This window comes from Hemitrygon akajei, chromosome 3, assembly GCF_048418815.1.
Source record: "Hemitrygon akajei chromosome 3, sHemAka1.3, whole genome shotgun sequence".
NCBI classification, from domain to species: domain Eukaryota; kingdom Metazoa; phylum Chordata; class Chondrichthyes; order Myliobatiformes; family Dasyatidae; genus Hemitrygon; species Hemitrygon akajei.
Genome location: NC_133126.1, coordinates 150,062,521 through 150,083,022, shown reverse-complemented (window position 1 = coordinate 150,083,022; position 20,502 = coordinate 150,062,521). Strand labels below are relative to the sequence as shown.

General features: G+C 38.6%; 1 protein-coding gene across 1 annotated transcript in view; it reads left to right on the top strand.

The window, feature by feature from the left end:
* The window catches only part of zbbx (zinc finger, B-box domain containing), a 140,295-nt gene that overhangs the window by 102,707 nt on the left and 17,086 nt on the right, over nt 1-20,502 (top strand). The window contains exons 16-17 of the mRNA XM_073041022.1: nt 9,103-9,265; nt 17,670-17,834. Of these exons, the coding sequence (XP_072897123.1) occupies nt 9,103-9,265; nt 17,670-17,834 (328 nt within the window). The remainder of the gene's footprint in view (nt 1-9,102; nt 9,266-17,669; nt 17,835-20,502) is intronic.

The window sequence follows — 20,502 nt, the reverse complement described above, 5'->3', positions numbered from 1 at the left end:
TATGCCTTCTTTGGCTTTTATGTTGGCTTTGATTTCTCTTGTTAGCCATCCTGGCTTTACTTCTGCCTCTTTGGGATATATGTGTCCTGCACCTTACGAATTGCTCCCAGAAGTTCCTGCTGGTGTTCCTTTCCAATCAATTTTGGCCAGCTCCTTTCTCATGCCTCTGTAATTCCCTTTACTCCAGTGTAATACTGATACATCTGACTTTAGCCTTCTCCTTCCCAAATTGCAGGGTGAATTCTATTAACTAATTAATGTATAAAATGTAGTATAAAACTTGATAAAGTAACAAGTCTCATGCCCTTCTGCTCATTGAGGACTCCAGCTTCGTGACATCTTGCTAAAGAATCTTAGAATCCTTGGCACTGATCACGATTCTGGCCCAAGGAGGTCCAATGTACTTGTTCATTGCTTGTACTTATATAATCAAAGAGCTTCTTTCCTACTCTGCACATATCAGCAAGCTATAACTGTAAAACTACCGTAATCATTTTCCTTAATGATGGGCAAGTGTCAACTGAACCAATCTCATTTGTCTCTAAAAACAAACTTACCTTGTACCACATTCTTTATGTCTTACATTTGCAGCCTTCAAGGCCTCAGGGACCCTATGAATCAAGACCTTATATTTTAGTTGTCTTCCTAATTAGCATGCCTGCTCACTATGAGGACTCTTGAGTGGACAGCTCCATTTTAATCTTTTTATTACATTCCAATCTCTGGAGTTAACAGTTCGCCATACTCACATGAACATGTGTCATTGAGCAGTATGGTAGCATTTTTTCAAGGGAGAGGAGATTGTTCAAGAATTCTAATTACACATTTTTCTAGAGAGATAACGTGCATAAGACGTACTGAATAAGTTAATTGGTCCTTGTAAATTGGTTAGGGTTAATTGGAGTTGTCGAGGTCTGCTGGGGCGGCATGGTTCGAAGGGCTGGAAGGGTCTACTCCGCACTATACTTCAAAATAAAATTAAAACTAAAGGAGTATTGTTTAAGATGCTGGCAGAACATATAGAGGACAGCACATTGTAATATTAGTGCCATGTAGGATGTGATACATATCCATGGGTAAACCTCAGTATTCATTCCCCAGTTCCAAATTTGATCGGATCGATTTGGGTTTTTCAATTCTTCAAGTACCTCCTACTTGTGTGGAATACCCTACTTCTTATGACTGGCCACTGATGTACATTTTGTTTGGGCTGTTGTGTAATTCTTTTTCAACCAGCAGTCAAAGAGGGGGAGGAGGTTGTTCATTGGCTACAAAATGGTACAGCTCTTGGTCAGAGTCAGTCTATTCTATCTCAAGAGTCTCAGTCTCTTGTTCTTAGTTGGCTTGGGTTGGCATTAGCGATAACTATCTCCCTGAATTGATTAATTTGAGCAACTTGGGGGAAAATAAAATTACATTGGACTTACATTTGGAATTATGTTTTTTTCTGAGGTAACTACATAATGGACTGCCACTGTGACCATAGCACAAAGTGTTTGTTGTTAATAGGGATGATCATTAGGGAACAATTCTCATAAATCCGTACTGAGGTGAGGTTTTAGTAAGGATTTCTTCAAGGTACATCCATTAGTTGCCTCCCTTATGATCTATATCCCTTTACCTATATAACTCTTTCATAGTCTATGACTTAAGGGGAGTCTCACATTTTATCATAAAGAAAGTAATATTGTTTGGATACAGGGCACTAATAAATGAAGAATCACAACCACAGGGGAGAATAGATAGTCCAGAGCTATTTTACCTTGTGCTTCCTTCACATTGGATCTGTCACTCATTTTTATAGTTTCCCTCGTGTTAGGTGGTATTAATATTCAAGTCTATTTCACATATTAGTCGAGCTGCCGTAAGTTACTTCAATTACCCCCCTTTAGAGTTCCATTAGCCCCAAAAAGGTACAAGTCCAAGTACATTCTAAAGGGTGGGAGTCCTTTCTGCTGTGATGTCTTCTGCACACTTACAATAGAATCTTGCCTTGTTTCACTCATTCGGTTACCAAAATAGAATTGCCAGAAACATGTTGATCATGAACATATGCCATGGTCTGACTCTCAAAATTTTTTCTGCAAAGCAAGGTGACAACTGCCTTTAATTTCAGCAAAATATCTTATTCATGCAGAATAAGTTTTATTGAGTCTAGACAAATTGGGATGATCATTCCTGTATTAAGACCAAAAATGTCTTACCTTGCCCATCTGCAAGGATTTCAGCCATTTGTGATGTGTTGTTTGGGTAATGTATACATAAATTCCCACCCTACACATTTTGGAAGGTGGAGAAATGGTAGCGGGTGTGAGACTGGTTTTGTTGCAATTAGTTATCTTTTGTATTGGTGATCCATGAGGTGATTGTGCAGGGCCTTGGGCAAAACAATCAACCACTTGAAGATGTGAGTGTGTCTTAATCTTTTGTTAATCCTCTCAATTGGGCCTGATGCTTGAGGATAATAGGGAATAACTGTTGTCAGATCCCTATTTATGTCCTGAAGAGTGAGACCTTTTATTAGTAGGCTTGCTGTAATAAGCTGTTGAAGACCATGGAGAGTGTTGTCCTAGTCCATCTTTGATCTGAATAGGTGTCAACTATGGTTAGAAGGTACTTCTGTCTCTGTAGCAGAGTAAGTGGACTAATGTAGTCCATCTGCCATATCCTTGTGGTACTACTCCAATACTTAATATGTGCCATAGGCCTTTTTATCAATAGAAACAAGTTTTTTACTTGTTGGCAGATCTCACACTGGGACACACATTCCCAAACTTTGTCAAAAGGGAATGACAGGTCTCTTTGTTTCGCCCACTCCACAGTACCCTAGATCCCCAAGTGACCTGAGGTGTTATGTTTCCATACATACAGGGGGCACCATTCTTCCTTGATGTGTCTATCTATGAATTTGATCTACAGTATTGTTGTATTCTGTCACCTTTCATGTGTGCAACCACATGATAAGTGGTAATGTCCATACTGTGGGCTTTTTCTTATGTCTTATCAAATGTATTTGGCCTAGAGTGGTTTCCCTGCAATATTGAAATTGTTAGCTTTCCACTTCAGTAACCAGATATCCATGTCATTGGCAACAGCCTGAATGTCAGTGTAGATGTCTTCTTCCATGTCTTTTTCTTCCAGTATCAGTTGTACTGCAACTAATTCTGTATATTGGCTGGGGCCTTCAGAGCCTTGTTTCTGTAAAAAAAAAAGTCTGTCAGGGTTAAAAGAAGCTGCTTTCCAGCATCACTGCCCATTCTTCCAAACAGCATAACATCAGTAAATCAGACCATAGACTAAGATATAGGAGCAGAGGTTGGCCATTTGGCCCATTGACTGTGCTCCGCCATTTCATCATGACTGATAAAATTTTCCTCTCAGCCCCAATCTCCTGCTTCTCTCCATATCTCTTCATGCCCTGACATTAAACAATCTATCAACCTCTGCCTTAAATATACATATAGACTTGGCCTCCATAACTGTCTGTGGCAAAGAATTCCACAGATTCATCACCCTCTGGCTAAAGAAATTCCTCGTCATCTTCATTCTAAAAGGATGCTCGTCTATTCTGAAGCTGTGTCCTCTGGTCTTAGACTCTCCCACTATATGAAACATCCTCTCCACATCTACTCTATCAAGGCCTTGTACCATTCAACAGGTTTTAATTAGGCCACCCCCGTCCTTCTGAATTCTAGTGAATACAGGCCCAAGGTCATCAGACGCTCTTCATATGACAAACTATTCAATCCTGGAATTGTTTTCGGGAAACTCCTTTGAAGCCTCTCCAGTTTCAGCACTTCCTTTCTAAGACAAGGAGCCCAAAACTGCTCACAGTACTCCATGTGAGGCCTCACCAGCGCTTTATAAAGTTTCAACATTATATCCTTGTTTTTATTTTTAGTCCTTTTGAAATGAATGCTAATGTTGCATTTACTTTCCTCACCACAGACTCAAATTAAAAATTAACCTTTAGTGAATCCAACACAAGGACTCCTCTTTGCAAAGTCTCTTTGCACCTCAGTATTTTGTATTTTCTCTCCATTTAGAAAATAGGCAACCCTTTTATTTCTTCTACTGAAGTGCATGATGATACACTTCCTGCCACTGTATTCCATCTGCCACTACTTTGCCCATTCTCCTAATCTGTCTGACTCCTTCTGTAGCCTTTCTACTTCCTCTAGACTACCTGCCCCAAATCTGCCATTTCTGGGAAGCTGGTAATTCATTTAAAAGCATCTCCCATTTAATAGGAAAGTTTAGTAATGAGGGGTCTGTAACTAGATAAGAATCTGTAGACTGAGGAGTCTGAGTCAGTTTTTCGTGTAACTTTTTGACCCTATCAGAATCTTTAGCAGCTCTCTCAGCAATGTACCACTTTCACTTGACCAGTAGAATTCTGCTGTTCCCTTCCTACTTGACAGGTGGGCGTGTCTGAAAGAATCCAGGTCACAATGGGAATGTTGGGCTGTAGTAGCACCTTATCGTTCCCCATCTCTCATTCTATTTCTACTAGTACTTAGTAACAAGACTACAGCTGTTTTTCAAAGCTGGTATAGAGTGTAGCAGTGTCAGGTAATTTGCGAGACTAGAAGCCCAAGGGTACAATATGGCCATTTTGCTATTGCTTAGGCAGCATCTGCTAGGCTTGCAGTTCAAAACAGTGCACTGGGAATGTATGGAGCAAGTGGCAAAGCCTGAGTGACAGCTTCCTTGGCAGTCTCAAAAGCTTGTTGTCTTGGACCCCATTCAAATTGAACTTTCCTCCAACTGATAGCATAAAGGGTTCCAATAATATTAAATAATGTGTGTGATGCCTCCAAATGCTGAGCAACCCAAGAAAGTTCTGGATATCTTGCTTGTTTGTTTGAGTTGCTACATCCAGGATCTTGTTTTAAGCTTTATCTTGTATTACATAATCTCCTTTGGCCCACTGAATACCCAAAATTTGAACAGCTTTCAATACAGGGATCTTGTATCTTAGCTGGATCAATCTCCCATCCCCAGGATTGCATATGCTCTACTAAGGTGGTTAGGGCTTCTACAGCATCTTTCTCAGTTAGCCCACATAATATGGTCAATGTAATGAAACGACCTTAATGTCAGGAGATAGAGAGCATTTATCCCGATCCCTGGCCACTCTACCATCTTAAAAATGTAAAGACAAACTGATCATCAATAGGAATGAAGAAAAATTAATTTGCCAGGCCAATTATGGTGTACCAGGCGTCAGTTCCCAACGAGAGGTCCCTAGGTAAGGTCATCACATCAGCACTGCAGCAGTGAAAGGGGCATGTTTATTTAACAAGTGATAGTTGGTCAATCATTAACTAGCAATAATTTTTTTAACTGGCCAGACTGGGCTGTTGTAACTCAAAACAGAAGGCTGTCTATAGTTTTGCCTGTTTCATTATGGCCACCTAGTTTACAGTGTTGCCTTATGCACACCACATGAGAGCATTACAGAATAGGACAAATTCCCACTTATTGCTTCCCACCACCAACATCGCCTTTTGTATCACAGAAGAAAATATACCCAGAGGGATCTGTATGGTTGATCCCTTTACCAGATCCATGCCCAAGATGTCCTCAGGTACTTTTTTGAGTTTCAGGCAGGGACAGTCTGTGGCAAACTGTTATGAGCAGACAATCAAACATCACTTCACACCGCTGGATCAGCACCCATGAAGTGTTAAGTATTGCCATGGATTAGAGCAACTTCAGCACCAGTGTCTGTCAATGATATTCCCCCCTATTTATTTCCCCTTTTCCACCATAAGGTTATTTGCATGGAAGTCTCCACCTGATACTCCAGACATGCTTGCACTGAACCCTGCAGCCTTGGCCCTAGCCATATTCTAAAAGGTGGCTGAGATGACACAACTGATTGAGTTCCTTTAGGTCCGGATAGAGCCATGAAGTCATGATTGACAAAGGAGATGCCGAGGATTCAACTGCTCCTTCCACTGATCTCTCAGTTGGGTCTGCCCTGCTCCACAATGCTTCCTCCATGGGATATACAAGACCCCAGCTGGAAACACCATCAATATTATCCTTGTTTATATCTGCTTTTGACAGGTCAAGAACATTTCTTTCCTAGTGAGTTTCTATTTATTTTGATTAGTACCTTTCTTTGCTTTATAATTCTTCCTGTTTTGGTCCAGCTTAATTTTAACTGTTTTAACTTAAATCCACACTCCTCCCACTTCCACTTGTGCAATTATATTTATCAGGACAGATCAACCAGAAATACATAGAGCATGAATCACAGTGTCCTCCAAAACTGGGTCCAAAGTCGTGGAGAGAGTTCAGCACTGAATACATTAAACATCAAACTGCAGAGTCCCCTGAAAGGAGTCCCACAGCTATGAGCCGCGATTAAACCTTGCAGCATGGGGCTCAAGACTCCTGCACCATCCTCCAGCAGCAGCAAGAAGGGTCCTGATGTATGGTCTTGACCTGAAGTGTTGATTGTTTACTGTTTTCCATAGATGCTGCCTGGCATGCTGAGTCCCACCAGCATTCTGTGTGTGTTGCATAGTCATAGATGAATTGGCAAATTGGTTTAGTATTGTCACATGCAATAAAGTACAGTGGTAATCTTGTCTTGCACACCATTCATACAGAAAAATTCATTACAACAGTACATTGAAGGAGTACAAAGTAAAACAATAACATAATGTGAATAAAATGTTCCAGATGAATCCCTGAGATTCATCCTCCCAGAGGCAGCCATGGCCCAAAGAAACACCATGGAACACGTTTAAAGAAAACACCAAAAAGCGAGCAAATGACACACAAAATATTAAACATCAAACTTCAGAGACCACATAATGGTCCAGGAGTGACAGCCATCAAGTCAGTTCAGCTTAGTGCTGCAGCCTCAGCCATGGAGAAAGTTCTATGCTGAAGCGCCTTGATCAAATTTTGCAAATAGCAAAAAAGAGTAACCAGAAACAAATGGAACATGAGCTGCAATGTCCTCCAAAAGTGAGTCCAAAGCTGTAGAGCCTGTTCAATTCTGAGTACATTAAACATCAAACTGCAGAATCCCCTGAAAAGGGTTCCACAGCCATGAGCTGCGATCGAACCTTGCAGCATGGGACCCAAGATTCCTGCACCTTCCTTCAGTAACAGCGAGAGGAAGACCTGTCAAACTCAAAGACAGACAGCGCTGAGCACCTGTTCACCTTGTGCTCTCATCCTAGTTAATTTCAGTCTTGCTGAGTGCTTGAATGGACGAGGAGTACTGGAACTGACCATGGGTGCATGTTCCACCATTAGGAAACGATGGCAGCACACTCTGCTTTCAAACTCGCTGAATTCCACAGGAAAGAGCATAAACACTAGATCATTTAGTCAGTCCAAAAATACATAATCAGAATAGAAAGTACAGGCTGAAATCGATCACAGTTCAGGAGAAGAAGCATGTTTAAAAGAAGAAGAAATAGTAGTAGTTTCATGAGCTGTCTGTAGGATGCTGCCATTGGTCACTGGTGCCTTTATTTAAACAAATAAAAATTTGAGAGGTATGAGTTGAATTAAGATTATATTGAATTGCTGGAAGTTAATGTAAGTATTAAGTTAAGTAAAATAAAGAAAATTAAGTCTAGCAGTTGACCTATAGTTATCAGCTGAAATTCAAAAACACATTTCACTACCTAAGCAATGAAGGTCATATACCTTAGTGGTCTAATTTCCAGTTTGACTTTTATTTCTGTGTTCCAGTGTGAACTAGAGGTAAGGTAAAATTTGAATTATCACAATGAAATGTTGATGGAGCCTTGAAGTTGAATCTGAAAGGTAGTCCCATTTATTTGTTAATTTGAATTATTCACCTAGAAGCACAGGTGTTCGGAATGGGGCTGGAAAGAAAGGGTTTTGAGTCAGAAGCAAGGCTGTTAAAAACTTGAGCCAGATCTGATGCTTCCACAGCTGTTCTGTTAGATTAGATAAATGTTCCGTAATCTTCATCCTCTACTTACATTAGAGGAAGTATTAATTTCATTATCTTGTTATTACATAAGAAACCTTAGTACTGAAAAACTTTTCACTTTGACTCTTCTTGTGAAAGCAGATAATTGTACTTTGCGAAATGACTATGTTTTTACAAAAGTATATGCAGATCAGAATCTGTCTTCCATGACTTTCCTACATTCTTCCTCTTTTACACCTACTTTTTCCAATCACATAATGTTTCCTAACGAGATCATGATGAGGCAATTGCAGTTAATGTGGTTAGTGTGGATTTACAAAATACCTTTGATAGAATGCCACATAATAGAATGTTCATCAGAATTGAAGGCTGTAGAACAAAAGGGATAACAACAGTGTAGACAGAAAAATAACTAAACCACAGGCAGCAAAATAAGAGTGGAAAGATTTGTTTAGAATGGAAGTGTACTGGATTGGAATTCTATAGTGCTCATGCTAGGACCAGTACTTAATATAGAGTATATGAATGGTCGTGGTGCATATTTCAAAATGGCATAAAAGTTGGAAGTACAGTGATCTATGAGAAGAAGAAATTTAATCTATGCACCCTTCCCTAACTGGCTCATGGAAGGGGTTTGAAATTTGAAGTTTGAAATTCATTGCTCAGAATTTCAATGTGTTATTGTTTGGTAGGACAAATGAAAAAATATATAAACTAGTGTGTACAGTTCTAAAAGGACTACCTTAGATTGGGATTCGTGTGCATGGTTTGTTGAAAATAGCCTTTTTAAGAACGTGTTTAAAATGTATACAAGATCCTGAGCCATTTATACATGCATGAGAGGACGAAGAAGTAGAAGTAGCTCAATTGCTCCTTTTTTAAGTTGGCATGGACTCAATAGGTCAAGTTGCTGCCTTTCATGCTGTAATCATTCTATGATCCTGTTGAATTCATTTGATTTTGTTCCCTCTAATTATTGAGTATGTGCTGACACAGATGTAATCAGCCAAGTTGACCCTGATAAACAAAAATAATAAAATATATTACTTATAATTGCAATAATTTGTTTTCCAGCAGAGATATACCAGCCCAAATCATTTTCTGTGTCTAAATGGAGCATTTTTATAAACTAATGCTTATATCTTGTAATTCTGTTTCAATCATGTTAGGAATTACAAAAGATTGCTCAAGCTCAAGATATTGATGTTGGCAAATATTTGGGCATGGAAGGTTTCTTCTCCTTGCAACTGGATCCGAAACTGATTGTTCCAGCACCCTCTGTGAAACGAGTGATCAATGACAAAAAGGAAGTGGTGGTAACACTGGTCAAAGGTATGTCTTAGATTTACAGTAGTCATCAGATTTGCTATGTGCTTGTTTCAATGAATATAGTTACATACCAGATATAATCAGAAAACGTTTAATAATGCCCCACACATTTGTATATTAAATATTCTCATTTTCATGAAAAAGCAAGAGCAAAAATATCATGAAGCAATTGCCCATAATATAATTCTTTCAAGCTGGTTTTGAACTGATCCAAGACTAACTGAAGGGAAGGCTTTGAGTAGATTATTAGACTCCATACCAAACAAATCTTAATTTTTAAACATACTTTCAAAGAATTCAGTAACAATTAACAACCTTTTTCAGGGATTTATGGTGTAGATTTTCACCTTTAGCACTTTAGTGTATTTACAGAGGAAAATCCAGCAATAAAGATTGTATTTTGCAGTAAAATCCACTAGAATTACATTCTGTTGATACTATCAGGAAGGAAATCTGACAGATTCTGTGAAGACTCTACTGTCCTCTCCAACAAATTTTGCTCTGTGTTCATATTCAGACAACTTTTAAAATCACAATTTGTAAAAGTGAAAATTAGCCCCAGGTGGAATTCATTAAAGCAATTCCCTAATGAATCTATCTGAGATTATCAATAAAGTGTTGTTTGGAGGATATGAAGACAGTTTTCCACTATATTTAAATAGTGATATGCATAAAAGGCAAAGAAGGAAAAACTTGTATGTCTTGTACTTGTATGCTTTGTTACAACAGAGGAGATCTGCCATTCCCTGGGTATACATCAGGGAGAATCAATAATACAGAGTGAATTGCCTACAGATTTTCTCCTCACTTTCCATTGTGTTCCCTTTTTTATGGCCTTCCTGCTAAAGTAACAGAGGAGTAGTAGAAGAATGTCTGAGCCAATAGGTATAATGTAAGAGGAGGTGAATCTTAGAGTGACTAAATATTTGAATCAAAAGGTCTGCATCTGACTATAATAGATTCTTTTCTACTATGACCCGTCGAAGCAGATATATCCACAGGCTTTCTGTGTTCACTGCATTTTAAGTAATTGGTTGTGAAGACAGTAAAGTCTAAGAGGCAATCATTAACCTGAGAAATTTAGTTTGGCTCAGACACTAATGAAATAAAACAATGAGTAGTTACAGATTTCTTATTTTAATGAGGAGCAACTTAATAACAGAAATAGATGTGAAACTATTGAATGCGTAAGTAATGCTGAAGAGCTTCTAATCATATCATTGATTTTAAGTATCTTTTGTAGGACTCTCTCTTGTAGTGGGTTCAAGTGCGACTCCAGATATGTGAGGCATAAATTTTACTGGAATTTAGTTCTGTACTGAAAATGTGTAGAACAGTTTGGAAATGCTGTCTCTCAGATTGGACAGGAAATTGAAACCCTGGCTGCTTTCATGTTCAATACTGCAATTTGAAGTACTTTGGGGTTATTCTGAGAATTTAGCTACTGTATGTCCTTAACCCAAAACTTAAATTAATTATCTGGTTTTAAAACAGATATAGAAACACATAGTAGTTTGGACAATATTTGTGAAAGGTGAGACAGAATTAATGTTTTAGGTCAATACTTCTTTGTCAAAAGTTTTAAGGCCTTTGTAACTCCCTTATCTCCACTTGTCCCATCTTGCTTTCCTTTCTACTCTTCCATTACTTTTCCAAGTGATTACGTTATCACCATCGTTAAATAACTGATATACTGTAAATCTTATGCCCCATTGTCACTTGTTCTTCAAATCTGTTCCATCTCCTGTTCCATCTTTTCAGTTCCCTCTTTTTACATCTCCAGGTCCCTGATTCCTATCTTTTTTTTGAATCTATGCTTTCCATGCTTCACCCCATTGAGCCCACAGCCACCTTATCTCCCATTTAGACATTGTTTTCAGCTTCCATTGCTTCTTCCTTCCTTTACCCTTCCCCTGCACCTCCCCCCCCACATTCTCTGATACACTCTAAGAATTTATTTAGAGTTAGTGCAGAACTGGCACATGCAATATGAAGGCACAAAATCACCACATTGTATTAAGAGAATGGAAGATTAGTGCAACTGTAGTACTTTGCTTTTTAGGGTATTGTTCAGTTGTAATACAAAGTGTGGTACGTTTCAATTTACATAATTATTAATGGACTTCTTATCTGTCAATCACAATACATATTTTCTGTCTATGTCTGCTAATCACCCATGTACTAAATTTCACATTTATATCTCAAATTCTACTCTATCAGTTATACAGCATTAAGGGCATAACATTCAAACATAATATGCAATACCCACTAATATTCTTCACTTTTCTCTCAGGTAGTAAGGCACATAATCACTGGCAACATTTTAACTTTCTCCTCATTGAGTAGAACTTGCTTGAAATGATGGTGTCTATGGTCAGCAATTAGACTTCACCCATTATCCCCTCATGTCGGTTTTGTGTTCCTTTATATAATTTTAATCTTTTTTCTCAATTTCCTCTGATTTTCAGTTTGAAGATACAGATACCACATAATCCTAGCCTCTGAAACTCACTACAACCCAGCCCTATAACTTCCTCTTTTCAGATATCCAAAAACTGCTAAGTGAAAAGGCAGTGGAGAAGCGTAAGAATAAACTGAAGATTTTACTAAATTTTACATAATACTTCACCAGCTCAGATACTGTGCTGATTTTATATGTTAGCCTAGAAATGGAGCCTGCACAAACTGAGTCATGGGCATGCATGACCTTCAGTCATTGCAGGGAGACCGAGATGTGATCACTTTGGAGGGCAAGGTCCCTCATATTATCTGCTGCAGAGGATTCAGACAAAGAGTTTTATGTGGCTGCCTTCACATAACGAATAATAGGCAGAGGCACTGAAATACTTGGTTCATTGAAGAAGAAGACCTATATGCTATGCTCAGAGCTTGCTGGAGTACAGACTTAACGTTGCATGGGGCATTATGCAATATTTGGGGATGTGCTTCCCAGCAGAGGACTTAGGCGGTATTATTGCTCTTGCAGCATAAAAGATAAGAATACCGCAAGGAGTGGCTCTATGAAGCATAAATCTGCTGTACTCACAGGACGTTAATGTTTAAAAACCTACCAGTGCCTTTACTGTTTCTTGTCTCCCAAGTTGCCATTGTTTGTAGCAAGATGATGTATGCAAAGCCTTGGCAAATTAGACCCAAAGCTTAAGATCATTCTTGAAAAGAACCTGCAATATCCTTTATTGTAAAAAAAAAACGCAGCTATCCACAGTTTGCCCATAGACTGTGAAGGAGCTTGCATGAACATTGTACTACAGGGTAAAACAAAAAAGAACAACTTGAAAGTAATGATTTTAAGGTTTTACCATTGACTGGATATATAAAATTACTTATCATATTAATTTAGTTCTTTAAGTAATAATTTATTTACAAGTGAAATAAGATAATCAGCAACAGAATTTTCATAACTAAATAAATAAATAAATACTCAAGAGCTCACCTTCTCCTTGTGCAACTGGATCCTCGATTTTCTCATTTGCAGACCCAGGACAATTCTTGAATTTGTTGGTCTTTAATGATGTATTTTTGATATTTTTTTGTGTTAACCACCTGGTCCTGTATTGCCACAAGGAACACCTCTGTTTCTGGGAAGATGCCTCCAACTCTGAGCTAGCTTATCAACATCTAACCTGATCAGATTGTGAGAATGTCTTCGATAGCAGGTCATGGTCTTCCATTCTTCGATAGTGATAATGTCTTCATTTTTCTGGGTTGTGTTTTCATTTAAGTTCACTTGTGTGTACTTCTTATCAGAATTGTATATGCTCATGTGGAGTGCTGAATCCTGATTTCTTTGATGAAAGTATATCCTTAAAAGTTTTATCTGACTTTTAAGTGACTTTTTTATGTCTGATAATCATCTTCCTTTTTCTGTTCTAGGTAGTGTTAATCTAAGTGTGTTCGAGTGTATAGTACATGGTGTTTTCTAAAATTTGTCATTTTAGTCCTTATTTTTCTTTATAAATTTTCCAGATCTGTTTCAGACCAAGATATTACACGAAATAAATATGTTAATATGGGTATAGCGATAGTTTTGCTACTGAGCTCTGTTTGGCAGATTTTCTTAAGCCTTGAAGTAAATTCTGTTGAAAGTTTTCTCTTTATTGCACTATGATCTATTTTCTATGCTTGTTGATATCCCAAGTACAACTGAGTTTCATATTCATCCATTCTGTATCCTGTATTATATCCTGCTGCTCTGTTTTATATTTACTACTAACTCTATTGCACCTTTCTTTATGTTTAACATTCTGCACTTACCTGGTCTTAAGTTCTTGTTTATATCTTACATAAATAGTTATAATATTTGAATTAATTGCTTTAGCTTTACTGATGAAGGAGTGTATAATTTCAAATTGTCCATGTATCGTCGAAGGTGTATCAAGATATAATTCATTTGGTTGTTTCTGATTCGATAACCTATTTTCAACTGATTCAGTGAAATAGGGAGTGGTTTTAATAAATACCCCAAGGCATTCTACAAGTATGTGAAAAGCAAGAGGGTAAGATGTGAAAGAATAGGACCTATCAAGTGTGACAGTGGGAAAGTGTGAATGGAATCAGAGGAAATAGCAGATGTACTTAATGAGTACTTTATTTAAGTATTCACTATGGAAAAGAATCTTGGTGATTGTAGTGATGACTTGCAGCAGACTGAAGAGCTTGAGCATGTAGATATTAAGAAAGAGGATGTGCTGGAGCTTTTGGAAAGCTTCAAGTTGGGTAAGTCACTGGGACCGGATGAGGTGTACCTCAGGCTATTGTGGGAGGTGAGGGAGGAGATTGCTGAGCCTCTGGCAATGATCTTTGAATCATCAGTGGGGATAGGAGAGGTTCCGGAGGATTGGAGGGTTGCGAATGTTGTTCCTTTATTCAAGAAAGGGAGTAGAGATAACCCAGGAAATTATAGACCAGTGAGTCTTATTTCAGTGGTTGGTAAGTTGATGGAGAAGATCCTGAGAGGCAGGATTTTTTGAACATTTGGAGAGGTATAATATGATTAGGTGTAGTCAGCATGGCTTTGTCAAGGGCAGGTCGTGCCGTATGAGCCTGATTGAATTTTTTTGAGGATGTCACTAAATACATTGATGAAGGAAGAGCAGTAGATATAGTGTATATGGATTTCATCAAGGCATTTGATAAGGTACACCATGCAAGGCTTATTGAGAAAGTAAGGTGGCATGGGATCCAAGGGGACATTGCTTTGTGGATCGAGAACTGGCTTGCCCACAGAAGGCAAAGAGTGGTTGTAAACAGGGTGCATGGAGGTGGGTGACCAGTGGTGTGCCTCAGTGATCTGTTCTGGGACCCTTGCTCTTTGTGATTTTTATAAATGACCTGGATGAGGAAGTGGAGGAATGGGGTAGTAAGTTTGCTGATGACACAGAGGTTGGGTGTGTTGGATGGTTTGCAGGGTTATCAGAGGTTACAGTGGGACATTGATAGAATGCAAAACTGGACTAAGAAATGGTAGATGAGTTCAACCTAGGTAAGTGTGAAGTGGTTCATTTTGGTAGGTCAAATATGATGGCAGAATATAGTATTAATGGTAAGACTTTTGGCAGTGTGGAGGATCAGAGGGATCTTGGGGTCCGAGTCCATAGGACGCTCAAAGCAGCTGTGCAGGTTGATTCTGTGGTTAAGAAGACATACAATGTATTGGCCTTCATCAATCGTGGAATTGAATTTAGGAGCCGAGAGGTAATGTTGCAGCTATATAGGACCCTGGTCAGACCCCACTTGGAGTACAGTGCTCAGTTCTGGTCGCCTCACTACCGGAAGGATGTGGAAGCCATAGAAAGGGTGCAGAGGAAATTTACAAGGATGTTGCCTGGATTGAGAAGAATGTCTTATGAAAACAGGTAGAGTGAACTCGGCCTTTTCTCCTTGGAGTGATGGAGGATGAGAGGTGACCTGATAGAGGTGTACAAGATGATGAGAGGCATTGATCAGGTGGATAGTCAGAGGCTTTTTCCCAGGGCTTGAATGGTTGCCACAAGAGGACACCAGTTCAAATTGCTGGGGAGTAGGTACAGAGGAGATGTCAGGGGTAAGTTTTTTATGCAGAGAGTGGTGAGTGCGTGAAATAAGCAACGGTGGTGGAGGCTGATACAATAGGATCTTTTAAGAGACTTTTGGATAGGTACATGGAGCTTAGCAAAATAGAGGGCTATGGGTAACCCTAGGTAATTTCTAAGGTAGGGGCATGATTGGCACAACTTTGTGGGCCAAAGGGCCTGTATTGTGCTGTAGGTTTTCTATGTTTCTATGTGTCTAAAGCTGGACAAAGCCATAGTGGGCTCAGGGAGTCACCCTGAAAAATGTCTCAGTTTATTTTGATAATGATGGATGTTTTCTTTTGGTTGTTAAATGATAGGGTGATTATAGTATGCCAATGCTTCATCAGATGTTACAGGAATTTCACAAGTATTGGATGTAGTCCATATACATGAAGAACTGCTATTAACCATAAGTGTGGGACAGAATCAAATGCTTTTTCATGGTCGATATAACAACATGAAAGATTTCTGCTTTTTCACTGGGCTTGATTTAGAATTACAAAATCTATTATTTATTCTTTACGTGCTTTCATACTCTGATTATTATTATTTATTCTTTCTTCTTTTTATTTGCATAGTTTGTTGTCTGTTGCATGTTGGTTGTTTGCCCATCCTGTTGCGTGCGGCCTTCTATTGATTCTATTGTGTTTCTTGTATTTGCTGTGAATGCACGCAAGAAATGAATCGTATATGGTGACATATGTATACAATTTAATAATAATAAACTTGAACTTTTAATTTGGAACCTACTTTATAATAAGGTTTTGAGATTCTCTACTTACAGTCACTGGTTACATGTGATATATTTTGAGAGGTTAATGGCTGCATTTGTTGAAAGTGGTGAAGAACTGTGTTGCTAAACCACAATAATGTTTCTGCTGAAGAAATACCTTAAGGTATTAGGTGAGTTTTCGCTGCTTGTGTTGTAAATAAGGAACTATATTGAGTCAGCAAGAATTATCCAAGTCAAAATGATATATGATTTGGAACCCACTTTGTAGCTGTTTAGAATATACAATTGACTTGAGGCTTTTCTGTGTGCTGTTATAAAAATGTTGATGAATTGCTGACATACCATTGGTACATTGCATATACTGCAGCCTTTGCTTCAATGGGGGACAGCTGTGAATGCTAATGGTGGTGGACTTGGCTAGCACACAGATGTGTTCCTTTGTCCTCGGTGAATTTAACCTTTTAATTATCTTTGGAGCAGCAGAACTCATTGATGCATGTTCTGAGCATTTTAACCGAGGTATGTGCTGACCATAGAGCAAGCACACTGTTTTGCTGAATGAAATCAAGTGTCTTAAAATGTTCTTTGAGATGTAGTCATAAAAACTGGTAACTATTTAACTTGGAACTTTAACAAGTGCTTTATATGCAATGGAAGGGACTTGCAAAGAAAAGAGTGAAACTTTTCAGTGAAAAATTTTCAGGCCCCAAAATACATTTGTAAGCATGGTAATTAACTCTTTACTTCAGTTCAGCATGTGGTCAAGGTGTGTAAGCATGTGTAAGATATATAATTTGTTTTATGTAGTTGACATCAGGAGAGAATGAGTTTTATGCAAGTTTTGTGCAACATTTGTAGCAGAGAAATAGCTACATTTTAACTTACCATATTTAATACTCCAGTCTTGTGGTTGCAGAATTCAGAGTGTTAAACATATGTTAGATGAAATCCATATTCAAGGGACACATGTTTGATCATGCATGTGCCTGTTAAGAAATGGTGAGACTATGTTACTGCTTTAAATAAAGCTTAGCCAATGGCTACTTTTGTGGAATAATATTCGTGTAATGTTTGTGATTAATCACAAATTAAAGTACAAGGTTTTTAACATGTAATTTACACTTATCAACAAGAAAAAAATTGCAATGTAATTATTAAAGATCTACATCATTAGCCAGGATCTCCTTGATCACCTTGGAGTCTTTTCCATCCCCTGGAAGAGTCACTGCACCAGAAGCTGAACTTTGTTCTTCACACTACAGTTGCTACCTGACTGCAGGGTCTTCACACTTTTACTATTCTGATTTCAAGATTTTTTGTACATTTGGGTTAGAGTCATAATTCTTCATCATTTTTAGCAGGCTATTTTAAATGGAATTTCACTTCATTTTGATCTCCTAATGAATATTTTAGGTACCATGTGGCTGATTCTAATATTCCGTTTGGTTGTGAAAAAGCCAATTATTATGCATATTGATGTTAATGAAAAAAGCAGAGTCCAATGGGAGCTAATTCATATCACTAATCTTCTGCCTAAAGTTAATATCAGTTGTTGCAGCTGCCAAAATGAAGAGCTATTCATCTTTGTCTCCTTCCCTAGAAGATGGAAACTGGAGACCGGACAGTAGCCTTTGTGAATATGCTGATGACTCCATTGTTCATGATGTAATTGATGATATTCAGTGTAGACCTCCAAGCAGTTTTGGAAGATCTGGTTCTTCAAAAAATAACACAGCATGGATGACGTTATCAAAATCAACTTCACGTAAGTTGTTTGTGCTCCAACAGTAAGATTTTCTTACATATTATTATTTTATGATTGAGTAATTTATTTGGCCAAGTATCTATTTACTTATTGGGATATAGTAGAGAGTAGTCCTTTCCGGCCCTTCACGTGACACCACCCAGCAACCCCGATTTAATCGTGGTCTCATAATGGGACAATTTATAAAGACCAATTAACTTACCACCAGTAGTTCTTTGGACAGCGGGAGGATACTGGAGCACCCGGAGGATGCCCATGCAGTCACGGGGAGAATGTACTCCCTACAGGCAGTGGCAGGAATTGAACCTGGGTCGCCTGTACTGCAAAGCATTATGCTAACCACTACGCTACCATACTACCCCATGTACTAGTCCTGAAATAGTGCAGTATATTCCTGGGGCTAAAAGAACACAAGCTGCTAAAGGAACTCAACAGGTCAGGTAGAATCATGCTCCACATTCCAGCATCTGCTATCTTCTTTGGTCTCCAGTGTATTCCTGGGTTTGATCCTATTACAAGATCTCCATCCTAGGGTGTTCAGGAATTTTATACTTAACCTTCTCCATGAAAGTCTTACCAAACTCAATTTTACCACAAGCAGTCCTCTCGCATTCATTTCCCCCAACATTTAACATTTTTCAGTTAGTTCTTGCTGATGTTGTCTCTTTGAGCACTGAACCTTTCAATATTAGTTTTATTAGACCATTAGATATAGGAGCAGATTTAGGTCATTTGAACCATCGAGTCTGTCATTTCATCATGGCTGATCCAGTTTCCCTCTGAGTCCCAATCCCCTGTCTTATCCCCGTATTCCTTCATGTTCTGACTAATCAAGAATCTATCAACCTTTGCCTTAAATGTACATAAAGAGTTGACCTCCACAGCTGCCTGTCGCAACAAATTCCACAGATTCACTTCTCTCTGGCTAAAGAAACTCTCGTTCTCAAAGGGCATCCCTCTATTCTGAGGCTGCATCCTCTCCCAACATAGGAAACATCCTCTCCACATCCACTATATTGTGGCTTTGCACCATTTGATAGGTTTCAATGAGGTAACCCCTCATTCTAATAAATTCTAATGAATACAGGCCCAGAGTCATCAAATGCTCTTTATATGACAAGCCTTTCAATCCTGGAAAATAGTCAATGCTTTTATTTTTTCTACCAAAGTGCATGACCATACTCTTCTGAATACTGTATTCCATCTGTCATTTGTTTGCCCATCCTTCTAGTCAGTCTAAGTGCTTCTGTAGCTTTTCTACATCCTCAAAACTACCTGCTCCTCCACCTATTTTCATATTGTCTGAAAACTTTCAACAAAGCCATCAATTCCATTATCCAAATCATTGACATATGAAGTAAAAAAAATCTGTCCCAACACAAGCCCCTGTGGAACATCATTAGTCACCAGTAGCCAGTCAGAAAAGGCGCCTTTTGTTCCCAATCTTTGCCTCCTACCAATCACCCACAGCTTTATCCATGCTAGAATTGTTTCCTATAATACTTGTACCTTGTTAAGCAGCCTCATGTGTGGCACCTTGTCAAAGGCCTTCTGAAATTTCAAGGACACAACATTAACTGGTTCTCCTTTGTCTATCCTGCTTGTTTCTTCTCTAAAGAATTCCAATAGATTTGTCATGCAAGATTTTCCCTTGAAGAAACCATGCTGACTATGGCCTATTTTATCATGTGCGTTCAAGTGCCCTGAGACCTCATCCTCAGTAATCGATTCCAATGCCTTCCTAACCACTGATGTCAGTCTAACAGGCCTATTGTTTCATTTCTTCAGGCTCTCTCCTTCCTTGAAGAGTGGAGTGACAACTTTGCAGTCTTCCAGAACCATTTCAAAATCTAGTGATACTTAAAAGATTATGCCTCCACTATCTCTTCAGCCACCTCTTTCAGAACTCTAGGTCTACGTATCTACCTTCAGACCTTTCAGCTTCCCAAGAACCTTCTCCCTAGTTATGGTAACTTCACACTCTTCATTACCCCTGACATTTGGAACTTCCACCACACTGCTAGTGTCTTCCACTGTGAAGATTAATGTAAAATACTTATTCAGTTCATCCGTCATTTCATTGTCCCCATTACTACTTCTCCAGCATCATTTCCAGTAGTCCGATATCCGCTCTCGCCTCTCTTTCACACTTTATGTATCTGAAGAAACTTTTGGTGTCCTCTTTCATATTATTGGCTAGCCTACTTTCATATTTCATCATTACCTTTTTAATGACTTTTTTAGTTGCCTTCTGTTAGTTTTTTTTTAAAAGCTTCCCAAACCTCTAACTTCCCACTAATTTTTGCTCTATTGTATGTCTTCTCTTTGGCTTTTATGTTGTCTTTTACTTGTTAGCCACAGTGGTGTCATCTTTCTTTCAGAATACTTCTTCCTCTTTGGGATGTATATACAGGTATCTTTTGCCTTCTGAATTTCTTCCAGAAATTCCAGTCATTGCTGCTCTGCCGTCATCCCTGCCAGTGTTCTTTTCCAATCAATTCTAGCCTGCTCCTCTCTCAAGTCTCTATAATTTCCTTTACTCCTCTATAATACTGTTACATCTGACTTTAGCTTCTCCTTCTCAAATTTCAAGGTGAATTCAATCATGATCACTGCCCCTAAGGGTTCTTTTACCTTAAGCTCTCTAATCAATTCCGGTTCATTGTAC